General features: G+C 44.2%; 1 protein-coding gene across 1 annotated transcript in view; it reads left to right on the top strand.

Annotated features, from left to right (window-relative positions):
• LOC140200297 (sestrin-3-like) overlaps positions 1 to 18,543 on the top strand; it is a 138,530-nt gene that overhangs the window by 56,200 nt on the left and 63,787 nt on the right. The window contains exons 2-3 of the mRNA XM_072263408.1: positions 12,287 to 12,352; positions 16,947 to 17,147. Coding sequence (XP_072119509.1) covers positions 12,287 to 12,352; positions 16,947 to 17,147 — 267 coding nt within the window. The remainder of the gene's footprint in view (positions 1 to 12,286; positions 12,353 to 16,946; positions 17,148 to 18,543) is intronic.

The following is an 18,543-nucleotide window of genomic DNA, read 5'->3' as shown; positions in this document are numbered from 1 at the left end:
ATATAAAGCAGGATATCAAAAGTTTTTTCAGTTATATGAAGAGTAAAAGAGAGGTGAGAGTTGATATTGGACCACTGGAAAATTATGCTGGTGAGGTAGTATTGGGGGACAAAGAAGTGACAGGTGAACTCAGTGGGTACTTTGCATCTTTCTCACCGTGGAAGACACTAGCAGTGTTCTGGAGGTCTGTGAATGTCAGGGAACATTGCTCTTACAAAGGAAAAGGTGCTAAGCAAGTTCAAGGGTCTTAAGGTGGATAAGTCACCTGGACCAGATGGGCTATATCCAGAGGCCTGAGAGTGGATGCTGAAGAGATAACGGATGCATTGGTCATGATCTTTCAAGAAACAATTGATTCTGGCATGGTCCCAGAGGACTGGAAGTTTGCAAATGTCACTCCACTCTTTAAGAAGGGAGGAAGGCAAAAGAAAGGAAATTATAGGTCAGTTAGCCTAACCTCAGTGGTAGGGAAAGTGTTGGAGTCTATTATTACAGATAAGGTTTTGGGGTACTTGGAGACTAATGACAAAATAAATCAAAGTCAGCATGGTTTCTGTAAAAGGAAATCTTGCCTGACATATCTGTTAGAGTTCTTTGAGGAAGTAACAAACAGGGAGGGCAAAGGAGGGGTAATGGATGTCATTTACTTGGGTTTTCAGAAGGTGTTTGATAAGGTGCTACATGTGAGGCTTCAGAAGATAAGATCCTGTGGAGTTACAGGAAAGATACTGGCTTGATAAAGGAGAGGCTGACAGGCAGAAGGCAGCGAGTAGGAATAAAAGGGGCCTTTTCTGTTTGGCTGCCGGTGAGTAGTGGTGTTCCTCAGGGGTCAGTATTGGGATTGCTGCTTTTCACATTGTCAATGATTTAGATAATGGAATTGATGGCTTTGCGGCAAAGTTTCCTGATCAGTCAGGGCATCAAAGGATGTGGCGAGAAGGCAGGTGTATGGAGTTGAGTGGGATCCAGGTTCAGCCATGATGGAATGGTGGAGCGGACTTGATGGGCTGAATGGCTTAATTCTGCTCCTTTGTCTCATGGTCTTCTGGTCTAACAATGAACCTTCAGTAATTTTCAAATTAATGAAAGTTCCTTGTGAGTAAAATTGTATGAGCTTGTCCCATCCTTTTCTTTATACAGCACCCCCGTCCCTAAACTTAGGAGTTTTGTACATTCCTTTTGCGTTTCAGAATGCTCCACATGCCTTAATTTCCTTCAGCCAATAAGCCAAACAATGAAAAAGAGTCTACAATGGTTAACTGCCTTTAGAATGTGAACATGCTGTATTTATCCCATAATGATTGTGATAAAAGTTCAATCTAGTGAATGCTTGTTTTTGTTAGTCAAGGCATTGAGTTCAAATGTCAGGAGGTTATGTTGCAACTTTATAAAACTCTGGAGTATTTTGTACACTTCTGGTTGTCCCAGGATAGGAAGGATGTTGAGGCTTTGGAGAGGGTACAGAAGAGGTTTACCAGGATGCTGCCTGGTTTAGAGGGCATGTACTATCATGAGAGGCTGGATAAGTGGGTAATTTTCTGTGGAGCGTCGGAGCCTGAGGGGAGATCAGAGAGAGGTTTATGAGATTATGAGAGGTGTCAGTAGAGTGGACAGAGTATCTGTTTCCTTGGGTAGAAGTGTCTAACACCAGAGGGCATGCATTGAAGGTGAGAAGGGGTAGGTTCAAGGGGGATGTGAGGGTTAAGTTTTTTATTCAGAGAGTGGTAGATGTCTAGAATGTGCTGCATGGTTTGGCTGTAGAGGCAGAAACTTAAGAGGCATTTAGATAAGCACATGGATATAAGGAAGATGGAGGGATTTGGACATTGTGTAGGTAGGAGGGATTCGTATTTGGGTGGTTTTGATTTGCTTTTTAGCTGAGTTGGCACGTTATGGGCCGAATAGCCTGCTTCTGTGCTGAACTTTTCTGTGCTCTATGTCACGTTTTGAAAGGTAAACACAAACCTGCTGCTGGTCCTAGATTAATCCAAGACTGATTTCCATTTGGTGTCCAATTTCAACCGGCCAATCTGTTAGCCAGTGAAATCCCAACAGAACAATGGAAAGTGTTCAGAGGAGTGATAAACAGGTCTACAGGTGAACCTGTTTATACCTGTCAAGTCATGGCTCTACTTCTGGTGGAGCTGGCTAGTTTTGCATGAGCAAAGAAAAGATTTCAAAACAATAATGAAAGAAAGACAATGTAGAATTATGGTAGTGATCTCATTGTGGTCACTGGGAGCAATATGAGAGGTGACCAGACTCGTGCATTTTCCCTCAGGGTTATTCTTTAGCCCACTCGTTGTCACTTTCTGTGCTTTCAGAAACTTTCATCTTTTGATGGGCTTTTTGGAATCGCCAGTGCTTCACTCAATGAAGTTCTTGCAATAAGAAAAACTCACCTTCTGAGATTATGCTTGGCTTCCTTTTTTTTTTTTGCTTCCTCTTGACATCCCACCTGTAAAATGCTCACTCAGACGTTATTTTCTATATAGAAGTTAATGTATAAATTTACATTATACTTTTATTTTCAGCTTGGTTTTTGTTACTTTACTTGCAGTAAAAACATTTTTTCCTCAGTAAACAGTCTAAACCTTCAAGTGTCAGTAACATGGTGCAAGCCAGCAATTGGTTCTGTTGCTCAGAATTTCTGGCATCTGCAGAAACTTCTGTGGTTTTTGTTAGTGTGCATTTATTTTAATGTGCGGAAAGTGTAACTTATTTTCACACGTTGAGGCAAGTTATTAGAGTTTAATGACATGATTTAATACAGTATTGCAGGTTTGAACGTGCAGCGTTATCTTTGACCTGTTCTACAAAGCTTGTGCCGTAGAGCTGAACCAGGATAGAGATTCTCCACCCTCCCATTTCTGGCCCTTCTACAAAGAAAAGTACAGAGAAGCAAGCTTATTCTTTTTACTGAACATGCGCCTTTCTAGACTGGTTTTACGGCAGAGTAATGGAAACCCTCTAATCCGTAACCCAGGAGCATGGGTGGATGTTGTTGAATCCTAGTGTTTACTCTGTGATGACAAGAAGGTCAGATTTTTAGATTGATGTTATTTTATACTCTTGGCAATAACTTTTGTGACAAAACATATTTTGTAGCTTGTCAATTAGCACTCAGATCCTTGACTTGCAGATGAAATAGATCTAATTGGAGATGCTTAGTGAATGAAGGCGATGTAAAAGTTAAAAGTAAAATGAGCAAAGAATCTTCTGAATTTCTAAATAGAAGCTTCATGGGTGAGCTATTTAAAGATTTCAAACTCTGGCTTCTGGATAGATTTTTAAGACCGACCAAGAGATGGTGGGAAAAGGGTGGGACCGGGACCAAGTGTGGAATTTATGCTAACCACCAAATAGGTTTTGAGCATGTCAGTAATGAATTGGTGCACCTGTCATCTGAGAGTGGGTAAACAGGCCATTTGTGCCCCATGCTGTGTTGGGAGTTCATGAGAGATTTACTATGAATGTACAGTCAGTGGCCATTTTGTTAGGTACAGCTGTAATGCAAATATCTAATTGGCCTATTATGTGGCATTAAGTCAATGTGTAAAAGCATGCAGGCGTGGTCAAGAGACTCCGTTGTTGTTCAGACCAAGCATCAGAATGGGGAAGATTCAAAGTACATTTATTATCAAAGTATGTATGCAGTATACACCCCTGAGATTTGTCCTCCCACAGACAGCCACAGAACAAGAAACACCATAGAACCTGTTCAAAGAAAACATCTAACACCCAACACACAAGAAAGCAACACCGCGCAAATGGCAAAAATTGAGTGAAAATTGCGGAATATAAAACATCAAACCATAGAATCCTTGAAACAGTCAGGGAATGTTCAGTTTAGTTCAGTTCATTTCAATTTAGTGTTGTGTTGTTTGTTGCCTGCAGGCTGCAGGGCCAGTGTGCTCCAATCAAAGTGGCACAAAATAAAAAAAAAAGGAGTAACCAGGAACACGTAGAGCATAACCCCAGTCCACAAACCACGTCAATTAAACCGTGCCCGAGGCTGGTTTGTAATCAGTGAGATCAGTGAGAAATGGCATCGATCCGTCTCCAGGCCGCATACTCCACTCCAAACCTCACTGATCTCCCTCTGAGATGGCACAGCGTGATGCAAGTGATTTTGATTGTTGGTGCCAGATGGGATGGTTTGAGTAACTCAGAAACTGCTGATCTTCCTGCTCAACGGTCTCTAGAGTTTACAGAGAAAGGTGTGAAAAACAAAAAAAAAAATCCAGTGAGCAGCAGTTCTGTGGGCAAAAACACCTTGTTAACGAGAGAGGTCAGAGGAGAATGGTCAGACTGGTTCAAGCTGACAGGAAGGGACAATAACTCAAAAAACCTATGTGTTACAACAGTGGTGTGGAGAGCATTTCTGAACACTACTTCAAACCTTGAAGTGGATGGGCTACAGCAGCAGAAGACCACAACCGTACACGCAATGGCCACTTTCTCAGGTAGAGGAGGACATTGTGTGTATCCCAAATAAGTTTTGTTTTCTGTTAACAAGTGGTATGTGGCAGGTTGTGATTCAGACAAGGGACATTCATCCTATAACTGGGATTTTTTTTCTTTTTCCTTGGGCCAGGATCATTTATGTTGTGAAAGAAGTTGACTTTTTCCTGACATGTTTGAGGTTATAAAATTTTGCATAATGACAACACTAATTGAATGGTGGTTGCTGACGAAGTGTGGCTTTTCCTGCCATTGGCTTAAGGCTAGGAAGGTGAAGGTGAGCGTGGAGCAGTTTGTCATAGAAGAGCTACCTAGAGAAAGCTTGCGAAGAAAATGAAGTGATTTTAGGAGGTGCATTTTGAAGGGACAATAGAAATGAGGCAGGTTTCTAGATTTGTAAGGGTGAGGGATGCTTTTGTATCAATATTTCAGATTGCTCTGGGGGCGAACTTTTGAAAACTTATGACCTTAACCACATCGACCTTATCTCAGCTGACGAAGTGTTTGAGATGATCCACATCAAATCTGTTCAAGTTTTGGCTGCTAAATCCGTGTCATACCAGCACAGAACATCTTGCTGGGGTTGCATGTTTAGGCCCCACAGCAGATTCTGTCTTTCCACATGTTTTCCAACCTGCTGAACATCTATGCCAGCATCTTCTGGTTTTTGTCTGATTTCCAGCACCTACAATTCTCTTCTTTTGTTCCGAGAAGTTCTTCTGTTGTCATAGTTGGCCTGTACATTGCTAAGACAGATGATGGGTTTATTCATATCTTTCCAATCTGTGAGTTCTTGATTTGTGTAAATTGCTGTCTGGTTTCTGTACACATTTCAAATATAATTTAATGTTGTCCTGGAGTGGTTTTGAGATCGTAAATGTGGTGTATGAATGTGAATATAATATAACGATTCCTGTTCCTATGATTAATGTTCATAACTAGAGTTTGAGACTAGGAGTAATGACCATAGGAGGGCCTCTTTTTTTCCCCAAAGTTTCAGGCTACTTTATTAACGTTCCTGCAGATTTTCAGCACTGGTTTCCAATAGTGATTCAAAAACTTACCACGAACATAAGTGAACCAATCATACTGGTTCACGTTTATTGTCATAGCCAAACATAAGGCATAAAAGCCATGAAAATGAGCTGTTTGTGCAGCACAGTATATTTCAAAGATGACAAACAAGATAGCATCGTTCGTTCAATATGTGCCCTGAAGTATGACATGGCCGATCATTGTCTTTCTACGACTATGGTTGTTCTTTGCAAATTTCCCTACAAAAGTGGTTTGCCATTGTCTTCTGGGCAGTGTCTTTACAGGACAGGTGACCCCATCCATTGTCAATACTCTTCAGAGGTTGTCTGCCTGGCGTCAGTGGTCACATAACGAGGACTTCTGATACGCATCAGCTGCTCATGTGGCCATCCACCACCTGCTCCCTTAGCCTCACGTGACCCTGATGAAAGGGGCTAAGCAGGTGTTACACCTTGCCCAAGGGTGACCTGCAGTCTAATGGAGGGAAGAAACACACTTATGCCTCCTTTGGTAGAGACGTATCTCCACCCTGCACCCAAAGTTAGCATGAATTACATATAACACTGGATGTCAAAGATTTTGCTTCCTGAATATTTTTGGGTCTATTTGAGCTGCTGATCTTGAAACTCACCGTGAAATTTCCCGATCTTGCACCATTTTTAAAAGAATTACCTATATTTATTATTTCAATTCATAATTCAAGCCAATTAAAATGCTGCCCATATTGTAAGCTGAGAAGTTTTCTTGCTTAGGCAGGGCGGATGCTGTATGGCAGGATAGACCTAAGAAAGGCTTTAGAAGTGTCACTCACACACACACACACTGTTCTGTGCATTGTGTTGACATGTATACCGATTTGCGATCATGTTGATGCACATGCTCGATGCACATAGCATTTTGTGTGTGCTCTATTACAATAAAGCAATTGTATTTTTAGGAGCATTTGTGATAGCAAAATATCTCACCAATGGTACTTTTTGTGGTGAGTATACGCTTGAATCTCAAAGACAGAGCATCTCCTCTTATTAAAAAAGCCAATGAGCTCCACTTTGGGTGTAAAATTGGTGACCAAGACAAAGCCTGGGCTCCTGACATTTGTTACACAACATGCATTGTCAATCTTAGAGCATGGCTCAGAGATACTCGGAAGTCAATGCTGTTTACTGTCCCGAGGATATGGCAAGGGCAGAGGGATCATGTGACAGTCCAACACTTCTGGCTGACCAGTGTGTCTGGTTTGTCTGCTAAAAAGAAGAAGTCCATTGAACGCCCCAATCTCCCTTCAGCCATGAGATGTGCCGCATGCCGATAGTCTTCCAGTACTGTAGATGCCATGATGCACGAGCCAGGAATGGAAAACAATACAGATACAGATTTTGAACCCTTTATGTTGAATGAGCCTCAACTGATAACTCAATCTGAGTTAAATGACCTGGTCAGAGACTTGGGTTTGTCAAAGCAAAAGCAGAATTACTGGGTTCAATCAAGACTGCAAGGATGGAATCTGCTGTCACCCAGGTACAAAACTTTCAATGAAGAATTTCAATATTTGAGACATGTTTCCAAGAATAACTGATGCCAAGATTAAGGAAGGCATTTCTGTTGGTCCACAAATCAAACAAGTCATCAATGACAGGCAATTCAAAGAACTTCTAGTGGGACCAGAGAAAATTGGATGGAAGGCTATTGTTGAAAAAATGTCTTGGTAACTACAGAGCACCAAACTATGTGCAGCTGGTTGACAACACACTTCAAGTAGACAGCACCATGAAGTGCAATGTGTCATGACAGATTCATTTTCTGCATTCCTATTTAAATCTCTTCCTTGCAAATCTTGGCACTGTCCATGACAAGCATGGTGAAAGGTTTGGTGTAATTGTATCAGGACTACTGGAATCCACTAATGCTGACTGATTATTGTTGAGCACTTAAACAAAAAGCCTCAGTCACTGACTTCAAATGAAATCATCAACATTTTTTTAGTGTAGTTATATTCAGTGAAAGTTAATTTCTTGTTTCTCCAAACTCCTACGTGATAGAAGTAGTCTGAAATTATATTTGTGTTCAGCTTCCGGAAAAAAATTTGAGGAAACACTTTTGAAAATATTTGCTGTCTGGTGTAACTGATCATATAACAGTTGACATTTACAGTACATTGAGTAGCTTTTCACCCCAATGGGTATTTGTCAATGTTTGGTTTTCATCCATGCTGCCTCCTTCTCCATCTCACCATGTTGACACTTCCTTTCTTTAACATGCTTTTCAACTCCTCCTGAACTTCATCTTCTCTATTTGTTTCAACCACCCAGCTAGGCAGCAAGTTTTACAGAACTGAGTAAAACAGTGACTTCTTGTATTTATGGTTCCCTTACACCATTTCATGAAGATCCCTCTAGTGTTGAGTTGGGCTGTATGCTTAATTATATCTACAGCTGTTTTTTTTTTAAAAGAGTCCTGTGGGAGTTGGACGATCCACATCAGGGGTCCGTGAAAAGAGCTGCTTTTTAATCAGGACGGCGATCGTGATTTGAAAGGCAGAGTTTTGCAGCTGTTTCTCTGAGTTGAGGAGCAACCAATCAGCAAGAGGGATTCATTAGAAAGGGCCAATAAGATTAAAGCAAGTGAACCGGAGTGGCCATTCTTTTAGTGGCCTTTTTTTTGTGAGTGTATCTGTCTTTAGAGTGACTTTGGCTCATCAGGCTTGGGTGAGATTAGGTATTTGGGAGGTTCCCCTCTTTCTGTTCTTATTTGTTTGATCTCACTGTTAAAGGAGTGGACGTCGTCATCGGATTTCGATGGACAACCGAAGAAGTTCATTCCTCATCTGTTTGGGCATAGCAGTTTAGTGAGAATGGCTCCAGGGGCAGTGTTTTGTACACTGTGTGGGGTGTGGGAGGTCTGGGAGAAGTCTGTTCTTCCAGAAAAATATGTCTGCACCAGGTGCACCGAGCTGCAGCTCCTGAGAGATCATATTAAGGAACTGGAGCTGCAGCTCAATGACCTTCGACTCGTACAGGAGAATGAGGAGGTGACGGACAGGAGCTACAAGGAGGTAGTCACCCCTAGGTTTCAGGAGTCAGGTAACTGGATGACTGTCAGGAGAAGGGGAAATCTATAGCCAGTGTAGAGTACAGCTGTGGCTGCTCCCCTCAATAAAAAAAATATACAACTTTGGATACTATTGAGAGGGAGCCGCAGTGGCCAGGTCTCTGGCACGGAGTCTGGTGCCGTAGCTCAGAAGAGCAGAGAGGCGAAGAAGACTGCAGTAGTGATAGGAGATTCCTTAATCAGAGGAACAGAGACGAGGTTATTTGGGCATGATAGAGATACCCAGTTGGTATGTGCTTTCCTGGTGCCAGGATCTGGGACGTCTTGGATCTTGTCCATGGCACTCTCAAGGGTGAGAGTGAGCAGCCAGAAGTCTTGGTACGTGTTAGCACCAATAACATAGGTAGACAAGGTGAGGAGATCTTAACAGATTTTGGGGAGCTGGGTAGAAAGCTGAGAAACGGGACCTCCAGGGTGGTGAGCTCTGCATTGCTGCCTGTGCCATGTGCCAGTGAGGGTAAGAATGGGACGATTTGGCAGGTGAATGCGTGGCTGAGGAACTGGTGCAGGGATAGGCTTCAGATTTATGGATCATTGGGATCTCTTCTGGGGAAGGTATGGCATGTACAAAAGGGACGGGTTACACCTGACCCCGAGAGGGTCCAATATCCTTGTGGGCACATTGGCTAGAGTTGTCCAGGAGGGTTTAAGCTACTTTGGCAAAGGGATGGGAACTGGACTGATAGTGCTGAAGATGAGGTAGTTTTATATAAGCAGAGGCAATGCTACTCTGAGAGACTCCTAGCAAGGAGAGGCTGATTGCAGTCAACAGGATGAATTGCAACGTAAAAGCTGGATAAAATGGAAAAGGGTGAATACAGGACTGAAGGTGTTGTAACTGAATGTGCGCAGTATACAGAATAAGGTTGATGAACTTGTAGCATAGTCACAGATTGACAGGTATGTTACTGTAGGCATCACTGAATCATGACTGAAAAAAGATTGTAGCTGAGAGCTTAATGTCCACGGATACACATTGTATCCAAAGGACAGGCAGGAAGCCAGAGGGGGTGGCATTGCTCTGTTGGTAATGAGTGAAATTAAGTCATTAGAAAGAGGTGACATAGGGTCATAAGGTGAGGTATCGTTGTGGATAGAGCTAAGGAACTGCAAGGGTAAAAAGACCCTGATAGGAGTTGTATACAGACCCCCAAACAGTAGTATGGATGTGGTCTACAAATTACAACTGGAGATAGAAAATGCTTGCCAAAAGGGCAATGTTACAATATTCATGGGGGATTTCAATATTCAGGTAGATTGGGAAAAATCAGGTTGATGCTGGTTTCAAGAAGGGGGATTTCTCGAGTGCCTACAACATGGCTTTTTAGAGCAGCTCATGGTTGAGGATCAGCTATTCTGGACTGGGTGTTGTGCAATGAACCAGAACTGATTCGATAGCTTAAGGTAAAAGAACCCGTGGGGGCAAGTGATCATAATATGATCAAATTCACCCTGAAATTCAAGAAGGAGAATCTAAAGTCATATGTATCAGTATTATAGTGGAGTAAAGGAAATTGCAGAGGCATGAGAGAGGAGTTGACTGCCACAAAACAAAGAAACCTGATAGAACCTATTTTTTAAAAAAGGCCACTTAACACCCAAAGTGTGTTGGGGGGGGGGGAAATCCTGCAAACAGTAAAAGTAAGCAACTAGGATTCAGAACTGAAGTTCATGAAAGTGAGTCCACAGCCATGAAGACAGTCGTCACTTCTGCCGATCCAGGACCCCGTTAGTTGCAGGCCACAGCCTCAGTTCAGCACAGAGTCAAGTAAACCTTGCCGAGCAGTGAGCTGAACATTGGCCTGTCCCTCTCCTCCGGCCCTGACAACCTGACTCCTTCATTTGGTCTGGCGCTTAAATTGGCTAATGCTCAGGTTGTTCCTCGCTCTCTCGGACCAGGGCTCTGCCACTTTGGTATGCTCTCGGGCATGGAACTGGCCGCCCCAATTCTGCCCTTACCCAACCTTCCCAATCTGGCCTGGTGCTTAAATTGGCCAAACAGCAAGTCATGCTTTGCTCTCAGGCGCAGGCGTATATAAGTTTTACATATCCATACTGGCAGAAGACTTCTCGTTGTACAGAGAATTTTGCTTTCTTGACCAGTGACAATGTTTCTACAGAGGGCATTGTACAACTAATGCATTATAGAACAAAATTTCAAAGTCCCATCAATAATTGATGATCGTATTCTAAAGATAAGTTTCAACTTTTGAAATTGCTGTCTCTAATGTCTGGTTTTCTGAATGGCTTGCTTTAATAAGTTAGAGTAATTTTAAACTACTATATACAGGTAGATTTCCTCAAAAGAAACTTGCAAGTCCATTCTTAATGATTAAAAGATGGAATAAATGCAAGTGAAGAAATATTTATGGCCAGTACAACTAATTATCATCAGTCTTACCTGGAACTGAAGTACAGTTGCAATCAGGTATTAATTTTCAGCATCATAAAATTGAATATGAATTAATTGGTTCCTTGACTTTAATCTCTGCCAGCCAGTGGTGTAGTGCCATCCTCACCAGACTTTCGAGATAAGTGGTCCCAGGTTCGAATCTGGGTGGCTCCTTGCACTATTTGCATCCATGCTGGGTTGAGTGTCGAGCTAGCACCTCGGCCTCATAAAAAAACACAAAATACTAAAGAAACAGCAAGGTTGCCACCTGATCCGCCACAAGGCGTGGAGAGACACAAAGAGTTTGTCATTAAGCTACTACTCCCTCAACTGGGCTGATTCCTGATAAAGGCCACCTCCAGTCATCGTGCATCGCTCTGAAAATTCAGCGGGCCATCAGTCACCCTGTGACCTGGATGTCGTTTCTACCTTGTGATGTGATATTCTTTGCGCAGTGCTCCTCCATGAACAGTTCATAGAAGCTGTGACCATGCTGTACTGGGAACGCCTGTCACTGGGTATCCACACCCTTCTCTCCGTGGCAACGTGCTGCTCTGTGCTCCAGATAACACTTGCACTTCACCTCATCTCAACCCAACTTCTCCTTTTCTTCTGCACCTTTCCCTCCCAGCTCCTTCCCGGAGATGAGGGCCGAGGAAGGATGTGTAGCACCTGGTCTCCTATTGCAACTTAAGTAGTATACTATAGTAACTGGCGCACATAAACACGAGAAAGGTGCTGGAAATCCAAAGCAACACACACAAAATTGGAGGAACTCAGCAGGCCAGGCAGCATCTGGGAAAGAGTAAACAGTTGACGTTTTGGGGCGAGACCCTTTTTCAGGACTGAGAAGAAAGGGGGAAGATACCAGAATAAAAAGGTGGTGGGAGGAGAGGCCAGCTGCTTCCCCGAGTCTCCTCCTCCTTCCCTGTCTCCTCTGGTCCACTCTCCTCTCCTATCAAATTCTTTCTTCTCCAGTCTTTGACTTTTTCCCACCCACCTGGCTTCACTTATCACCCTCCAGCTAACCTCTCTCCCCTCCCTCCCTTCCACCACCCCATCCACCTTTTTATTCTGACATCTTCCCCTTTCCTTCTCGGCCCAAAACGTCGACTGTTTATTCTTTGCCATAGATGCTGCCTGACCTGCCAAGTTCCTCCAGCATTTTGTGTCTGTTACTGTAGCATATGCCCTGTTCCAGCCCAGCATAATCTGTGCACTAGAATTTCCAGGATGGCTGTCTGATAGCGGCTTCAGCAATTAATCAATGTGTTTTCTTCTTAACAGGAAAATGGGGCACTAGTCCCTCAACCTCTGGCATGTGGACCAACTGCTTTCATACCAGAAAAGGAGGTAATTTTGTATATGTTCTATAACACTTCAAAATAATAAACATTTAAAGGCATCTGTGTTTGTACAATGATGAGTAGTGTTGGAAAATAATAGGTCAGGGTAACCATCCATATAAAGTACAAGATTCCAGGCTTCTATGGGAACACTGAAAGCAAAAGAACAAATTTGTGCATGGATTGGTGGAATGCTTAGAGCGCCTTTTTGTTATAATACTAATGAGCTACATTAATATATCAGTTAAAACTGGATGCAAAAGATGGATGTGGTGAAGTAATTGTAGGTTGCAGATGTGGGAGAAAATCAGGGCGATGAAAAGATTTATACACAAGCTGTGACTTTTAAAGTTGCAGGCATTAGAGGTATAAGCTTGTGTTAGCGTCACGGTTAGCACAACGCTTTACAGTACCAGTGACATGGGTTCAAGTCCCACTGCAGCCTGTATGGAGTCTGTGAATGCATGGGTTTCCTCCGGGTGCTCTGGTTTCCATTTACAGTCCAAAGACATACCAGTTGGTGGGTTAATTGGTCATTGTAAATAGGGTTAAATTGGGGGATTTCTGGGTGGGGCGGCTCAATCAAGAGAAGCAGGCTTGCCTAGAAATAGGGGCAGAGTTTTGATGGTGTTGAAGGCTGGGACAGGGAGAGTTGGAGAGGTGATGACCTAGATAAGAGTTTCAGTAGTACAGATTGACAATAATGGGGCAGAGTCACTTTTCGACTGCAGAGGTTATATACAGTATGTTTCAGCCTGAGGCTGAGCGGGGAGGAGTATGCAGCCACTGGCAGAGGTGCAGAGCTGCTGGGGCCAGGTCAAAGGATGGAATTGATGTGTTATTGTCACATATACCGAGGTACAGTGAAAGCCTTTGTCTTGCATTCTATCTAAACAAATCATACCAAATCTGAGTACAAAAGGGATAATAGTAGGAGCGCAAAACGTAGTGTTACAGTTGCAGAGAAACTGCAGTTCTGGTAGATAATTAAAATGCAAGGGCCGAGATGAGGTAGATTAAGAGCTTGCTTATCTTTATACTTTATTGTTGTCAAACAATTGATACTGGAGCGTGCAATCATCACAGTGATATTTGATTCTGCGCTTCGCACTCCCTGGAGTACAAATTGATAGTAAATAGTAAAAATTTAAATTATAAGTCATAAATAGAAAATAGAAAAGGGAAAGTAAGGTAGTGCAAAAAACCGAGAGGCAGGTCCGGATATTTGGAGGGTATGGCCCAGATCCAGTTCAGGATCCCAGTTGAAAAGAAACTGTTCCAAAATGTATAAGAGGTCCGTCCCACGGGCCTTTTGACAGGCAATAGTAGCTGTTCTTGAGCCTGATGATATTGCTCTCTACCTTTATCTTCAGGGAGTGGCCAGGGTGGGAGGGTTCCTTGACTATATTGGCTGCTTCACCAAGGTCGTGGCCACTGTAGACAGAGTCGATGGAGGGAAGGTTTCTGTGATAGACTGGCCTGTGTTTACAACTCTCTGCAATTCCTGTGGTCTTGAGTAGAGCAGTAGCCATGATGCATAGAGATAGAATGTTAGACCTCAAGACATAGTCAGAATGAGAGCGTGTGGCCCATCGAATCTGTTAGGACATTTGCTTCTGGCTGGTTTACTTACCCTCACAACTCCATTCTCCTGCTGTCTCCCTGTAACCTTCAGACACCTTTACTAATCAGGAGCCTATCAGCCTCCACTTTAAATCTGCCCAGTGACTTGGCCTCCACAGCCACCTGTGGCAGTCAGTTCCACAGATTCACTACCTTCTGGTTGAAGAAATTCCTTCTGCTCTCTGTTCTGAAGGAATATCCTTCTCTTCTGAGGGTGTGCTCTCTGGTACGACTCTCTGACTGTTGGATACATGAAGAAAAAGTTTTGCTGATGGTCATCGGAGATACGACACATGTCCCTAGATGATGGTTGTATCATTGGATAACATCACTCCTCCATATGACTGGATGTTGAAGTACTTGTAGAGAGATGCAGCTTGGTATGAGAAACAGACTCTAAGGCAAAGTGTGTCAATATAGTTGAGCCCAAGAAAAGGTTAGATTATGAGGACACTCAGTCCTTGTTTATTGTCATTTAGAAAAGCATGCTTTAAAAAATGATACAATGTTCCTCTAGAAAAATATCACAGAAACACAGGACAAACCAAGACTAAAACTGACAAAACCACATAATTATAACATATAGTTACAACAGTGCAAAGCAGTACTGTAATTTGATAAAAGAGCAGACCACGGGCACGGTAAAAAAGTCTCAAGTCCCGATAGCCCCATCATCTCATGTAGACAGTAGAAGGGAGAAACTCTCCCTGCCATGAACTCCAAGCGCTGCAAACTTGCCGATGCACCGGAAGCACCCGACCACAGCCAACTCTTGAGTCCGCCCAAAAACTTCGAGCCTCCGACCAGCCCTCCAGCACCAAGCACCATCTCTGCTGAGCGCTTCGACCCCAGCCCCGGCTGCCGAGCAGCAAGCAAAGCCGAGGACTCGGGGCCTTCCCCTCCGGAGATTCTGGATCACACAGTAGCAGCGGCAGTGAAGCAGGCATTTCAAAAGTTTCACCAGATGTTTCCCCGTGCTCTCACGTCTGTCTCCATCAAATCAGGATTGTGCACAGCACCCTACTTGACAGATAACAGATATCATTCACCAGTGTGGCCACTGAAAGCTGCGTCACGCCGCCATCTTCTCCTCCCTCTATTGTGAGATTTTGGTTAAAATGAACCAGGGCATCTGACTGAGCTAGCCAATGAAGATAATGCATTTAGAGGCCACAACAAAAACAATAAATAATCTTTTGCAACCAATAAATGATGTTTGTGACATTTTTAAACTAGTTCATTTCAATGTTGGAGTAGGGGCCAAAAGCATTGAGATGTTTAAAGTAAAAGAGATTAGGGGAAATTGGGCAACATCCAACAAGTGTCACAGTGATGACAATTGCTCATCTGGCCAGAGGAGGTTGTTGGTGGTAGAAACTGACGGTGCGGATGGGGACTGCAAATGAGGGTAGGTGTGAAGTGCAGGCTGAGATGGAAAGATGAGCTGGCTGAGAGCACTGAAGGTGATGATGAGGGTGGAAGATCCAGGTTATTTGGAGCAAGGTGTGGTATTGTGAACAAGGAACAAGGACGCTCCTTTGAGAAGGAAGGAGCAAGTAGCAGCTTTAGTGGAGATCTCCATCTAGGTGACAAATGCCAATGCTGCCTCACTGACAAAAAAAGATTTTAAAAGACACTTGATACTAGAGATGTTAAAAGAAAATATGTAGGTGCATTCGATATGTGTTTAACTATCTACAGAACGTTCCTTTTATTTGATCATTTCAAACATGTGTTTTCACTACTTCAAGAATTATTCTAGAGATATGGGTGGTTTTGGCTGAGGAAAGGAAGGCTGAATGATGATTATATTTTTCAGTGGGATCCAGTGAGGGCTGATTGCACCTGATATCTAATGCGTGCAATCTTCAGTGATGAAATACTGTCCCAAGAGGAAGCTGGATAGAAAGGGGTGGGTTTAGTTCCCATCCCAGAGACTTGAATGCAGATTTCTTAGTAGATCTTCCTAAGCTGCAGTTAGGAAGTTCTGTACTTGCAACACACCATTTCAGAATCAGAATCAGGTTTATTATCACTGGCATGTTTCGCGAAATTTGTTAACTTAGCAGCAGCAGTTCAATGCAGTATGTAATATAGAAGAAAAATAAATATATCAGTTACAGTATGTGTATTGAATAGATTAAAAATCATGTAAAACATAATATTTATTAGAAAATGAGTTGTTGTTTATGGGTTCAATGTTTATTTAGGAATTGGATGGCAGAGGGGAAGAAGCTGTTCCTGAATTGCTGAGTGTGTGCCTTCAGGCTTCTGTATCTCCTACCTGATGGTAACAGTGAGAAAAGGGCATGCCCTGGGTGCTGGGGGTCCTTAATAGTGGATGGTGCCTTTCAGATGAGGAGTAAAATGAAGCTTTGTGTTCTGCCTCAGTGGGCTATGAAAGATCCCATGGCATCAATTCAGAGAAAGGAATTGTCCTGATCAGCATTTACCAATTACTCTCATAATCATCAGGCCACTGTCACTTCGCTTTGTGGAAGTTTGTTGTGAACAAATTAACTACTGCAGTTACACACCATCCAAATTCACTGCCCTTCCACACGTATTTCATTGTATGCAAAGTGCTTTGGGCTGTCTTGGAGGTTATGTAAATGCAAACCCCCCTTCTGATTGTCAGCATTGGATATCATCAGCCAGGTTTGGTTGGGTTAGGAATTGTTTGCTGGTAAACAGCTTACACAAAGTGGTGATGTTTGAGCTGTTATTGGTTAAAGCAATGCCTTTAGTCTGTTCGATTTATTAAAAGGCAATTTTGAGCAAGAATGATGTCGTTTTTTCATAAATGTTATCATTCTTCTCTTCACCCTCTCAACCAGCTCTCCCTCTTCCTTTGGTGAAAATGCAGTATTCTTTTCATGGTCATGAAGTAACATACTAAACTTTATTTTCCCATGATTTGTCTGTGACATGAAGAAATGGCTTTCTTAAACATGTGTTGTTGATGCTTCTTTCTACAGATCGCACAAGATAATCTTGTAGAAGGGCACACCAGCTTGTTATTTCTTGAAGAATACTCCACCACTGGACACCCTGACAACACAACAAAAATCATGGGCTTACACCCTCAATACCTGGAGTCTTTTCTCCACACCCAGTATTACATACTGCGCATGGATGGGCCGCTCCCCTTTGAACACAGGCATTACTTGGCAATAATGGTAAAGTAGAATGTGTATCAATTTTATATTTTTAATCATACTTTCAAAAAATTTATTGTACGGATGTTTAGTCAATATGTTAAAATTGTCAGGTTCATTGCTATATTACCATGTCGTTTTACCTGCTACTTCATGCTTGAGCATTGATGAAAATAAATGTTTTGAAGTTTTAAAAACAATCATGCCTTAACATGATTTGGAAGCTTTTCAGTTCAGTGCAGACTGGGAAGTTAGCAAATAACAGGCAAAAAAACAAACTGTTGGAGCAATTTCAAAGGAGATAATCTGCAGATGCTGGAAATCTATTGGAAAAAGTACAGTCAACGTTTCGGGCCGACACCCGTGGGCAAGACTTGGAGAAGCAGCCGTAGATGCTGCCTAGCCTGCTGAGTTCCTCCAGCATCTTGTGTGTGTTGTTGGAGGAATCTAGTGACCGAGGGAGCAGCAGTGGAGGCAGAGGGATGGTAGGACAGAGTGTATAGGAAGGTTAGCCAGTGCGGGGGGGGGGCGATGAGGGGCGGAGCCCGACAGAGGGGGGGGGCGATGAGGGGTGGAGCCCGATAGGGGGGGGGGGGATGAGGGGTGGAGCCCGATAGAGGGGGGGGGGATGAGGGGTGGAGCCCGATAGAGGGGGGGGGGGGATGAGGGGTGGAGCCCGATAGGGGGGGGGCGATGAGGGGTGGAGCCCGATAGGGGGGGGGCGATGGGGGGGGCGATGAGGGGTGGAGCCCGATAGAGGGGGGGGGCGATGAGGGGGTGGAGCCCGATAGAGGGGGGGGGCGATGAGGGGTGGAGCCCGATAGAGGGGGGGGCGATGAGGGGTGGAGCCCGATAGAGGGGGGGGCGATGAGGGGTGGAGCCCGATAGAGGGGGGGGCGATGAGGGGTGGAGCCCGATAGAGGGGGGGGGCGATGAGGGGTGGAGCCCGATAGAGGGGGGGGGGGCGATGAGGGGTGGAGCCCGATAGAGGGGGGCGGGGCGATGAGGGGTGGAGCCCGATAGAGCAGGGGGGTTGATGAGGGGTGGATCCAGCTATGGAGGGGGGCGATGAGGGGTGGGGCCAGATGAGGGGTGGATCCAGCTATGGAGGGGGGCGATGAGGGGTGGGGCCAGATGAGGGGGGGTGATGAGGGGTGGAGCCCGATAGAGGGGGGGGCGATGGGGGGGGCGATGAGGGGTGGAGCCCGATAGAGGGGGGGGCGATGAGGGGGGGGGGCGATGAGGGGTGGAGCCCGATAGAGGGGGGGGGCGATGAGGGGTGGAGCCCGATAGAGGGGGGGGGGCGATGAGGGGTGGAGCCCGATAGAGGGGGGGGGCGATGAGGGGTGGAGCCCGATAGAGTGGGGCGGGGCGATGAGGGGTGGAGCCCGATAGAGCAGGGGGGTTGATGAGGGGT

Source organism: Mobula birostris, chromosome 7 (genome assembly GCF_030028105.1).
Source record: "Mobula birostris isolate sMobBir1 chromosome 7, sMobBir1.hap1, whole genome shotgun sequence".
In the NCBI taxonomy this organism is placed as follows: domain Eukaryota; kingdom Metazoa; phylum Chordata; class Chondrichthyes; order Myliobatiformes; family Myliobatidae; genus Mobula; species Mobula birostris.
This window is presented reverse-complemented; position numbering and strand designations above follow the sequence as displayed.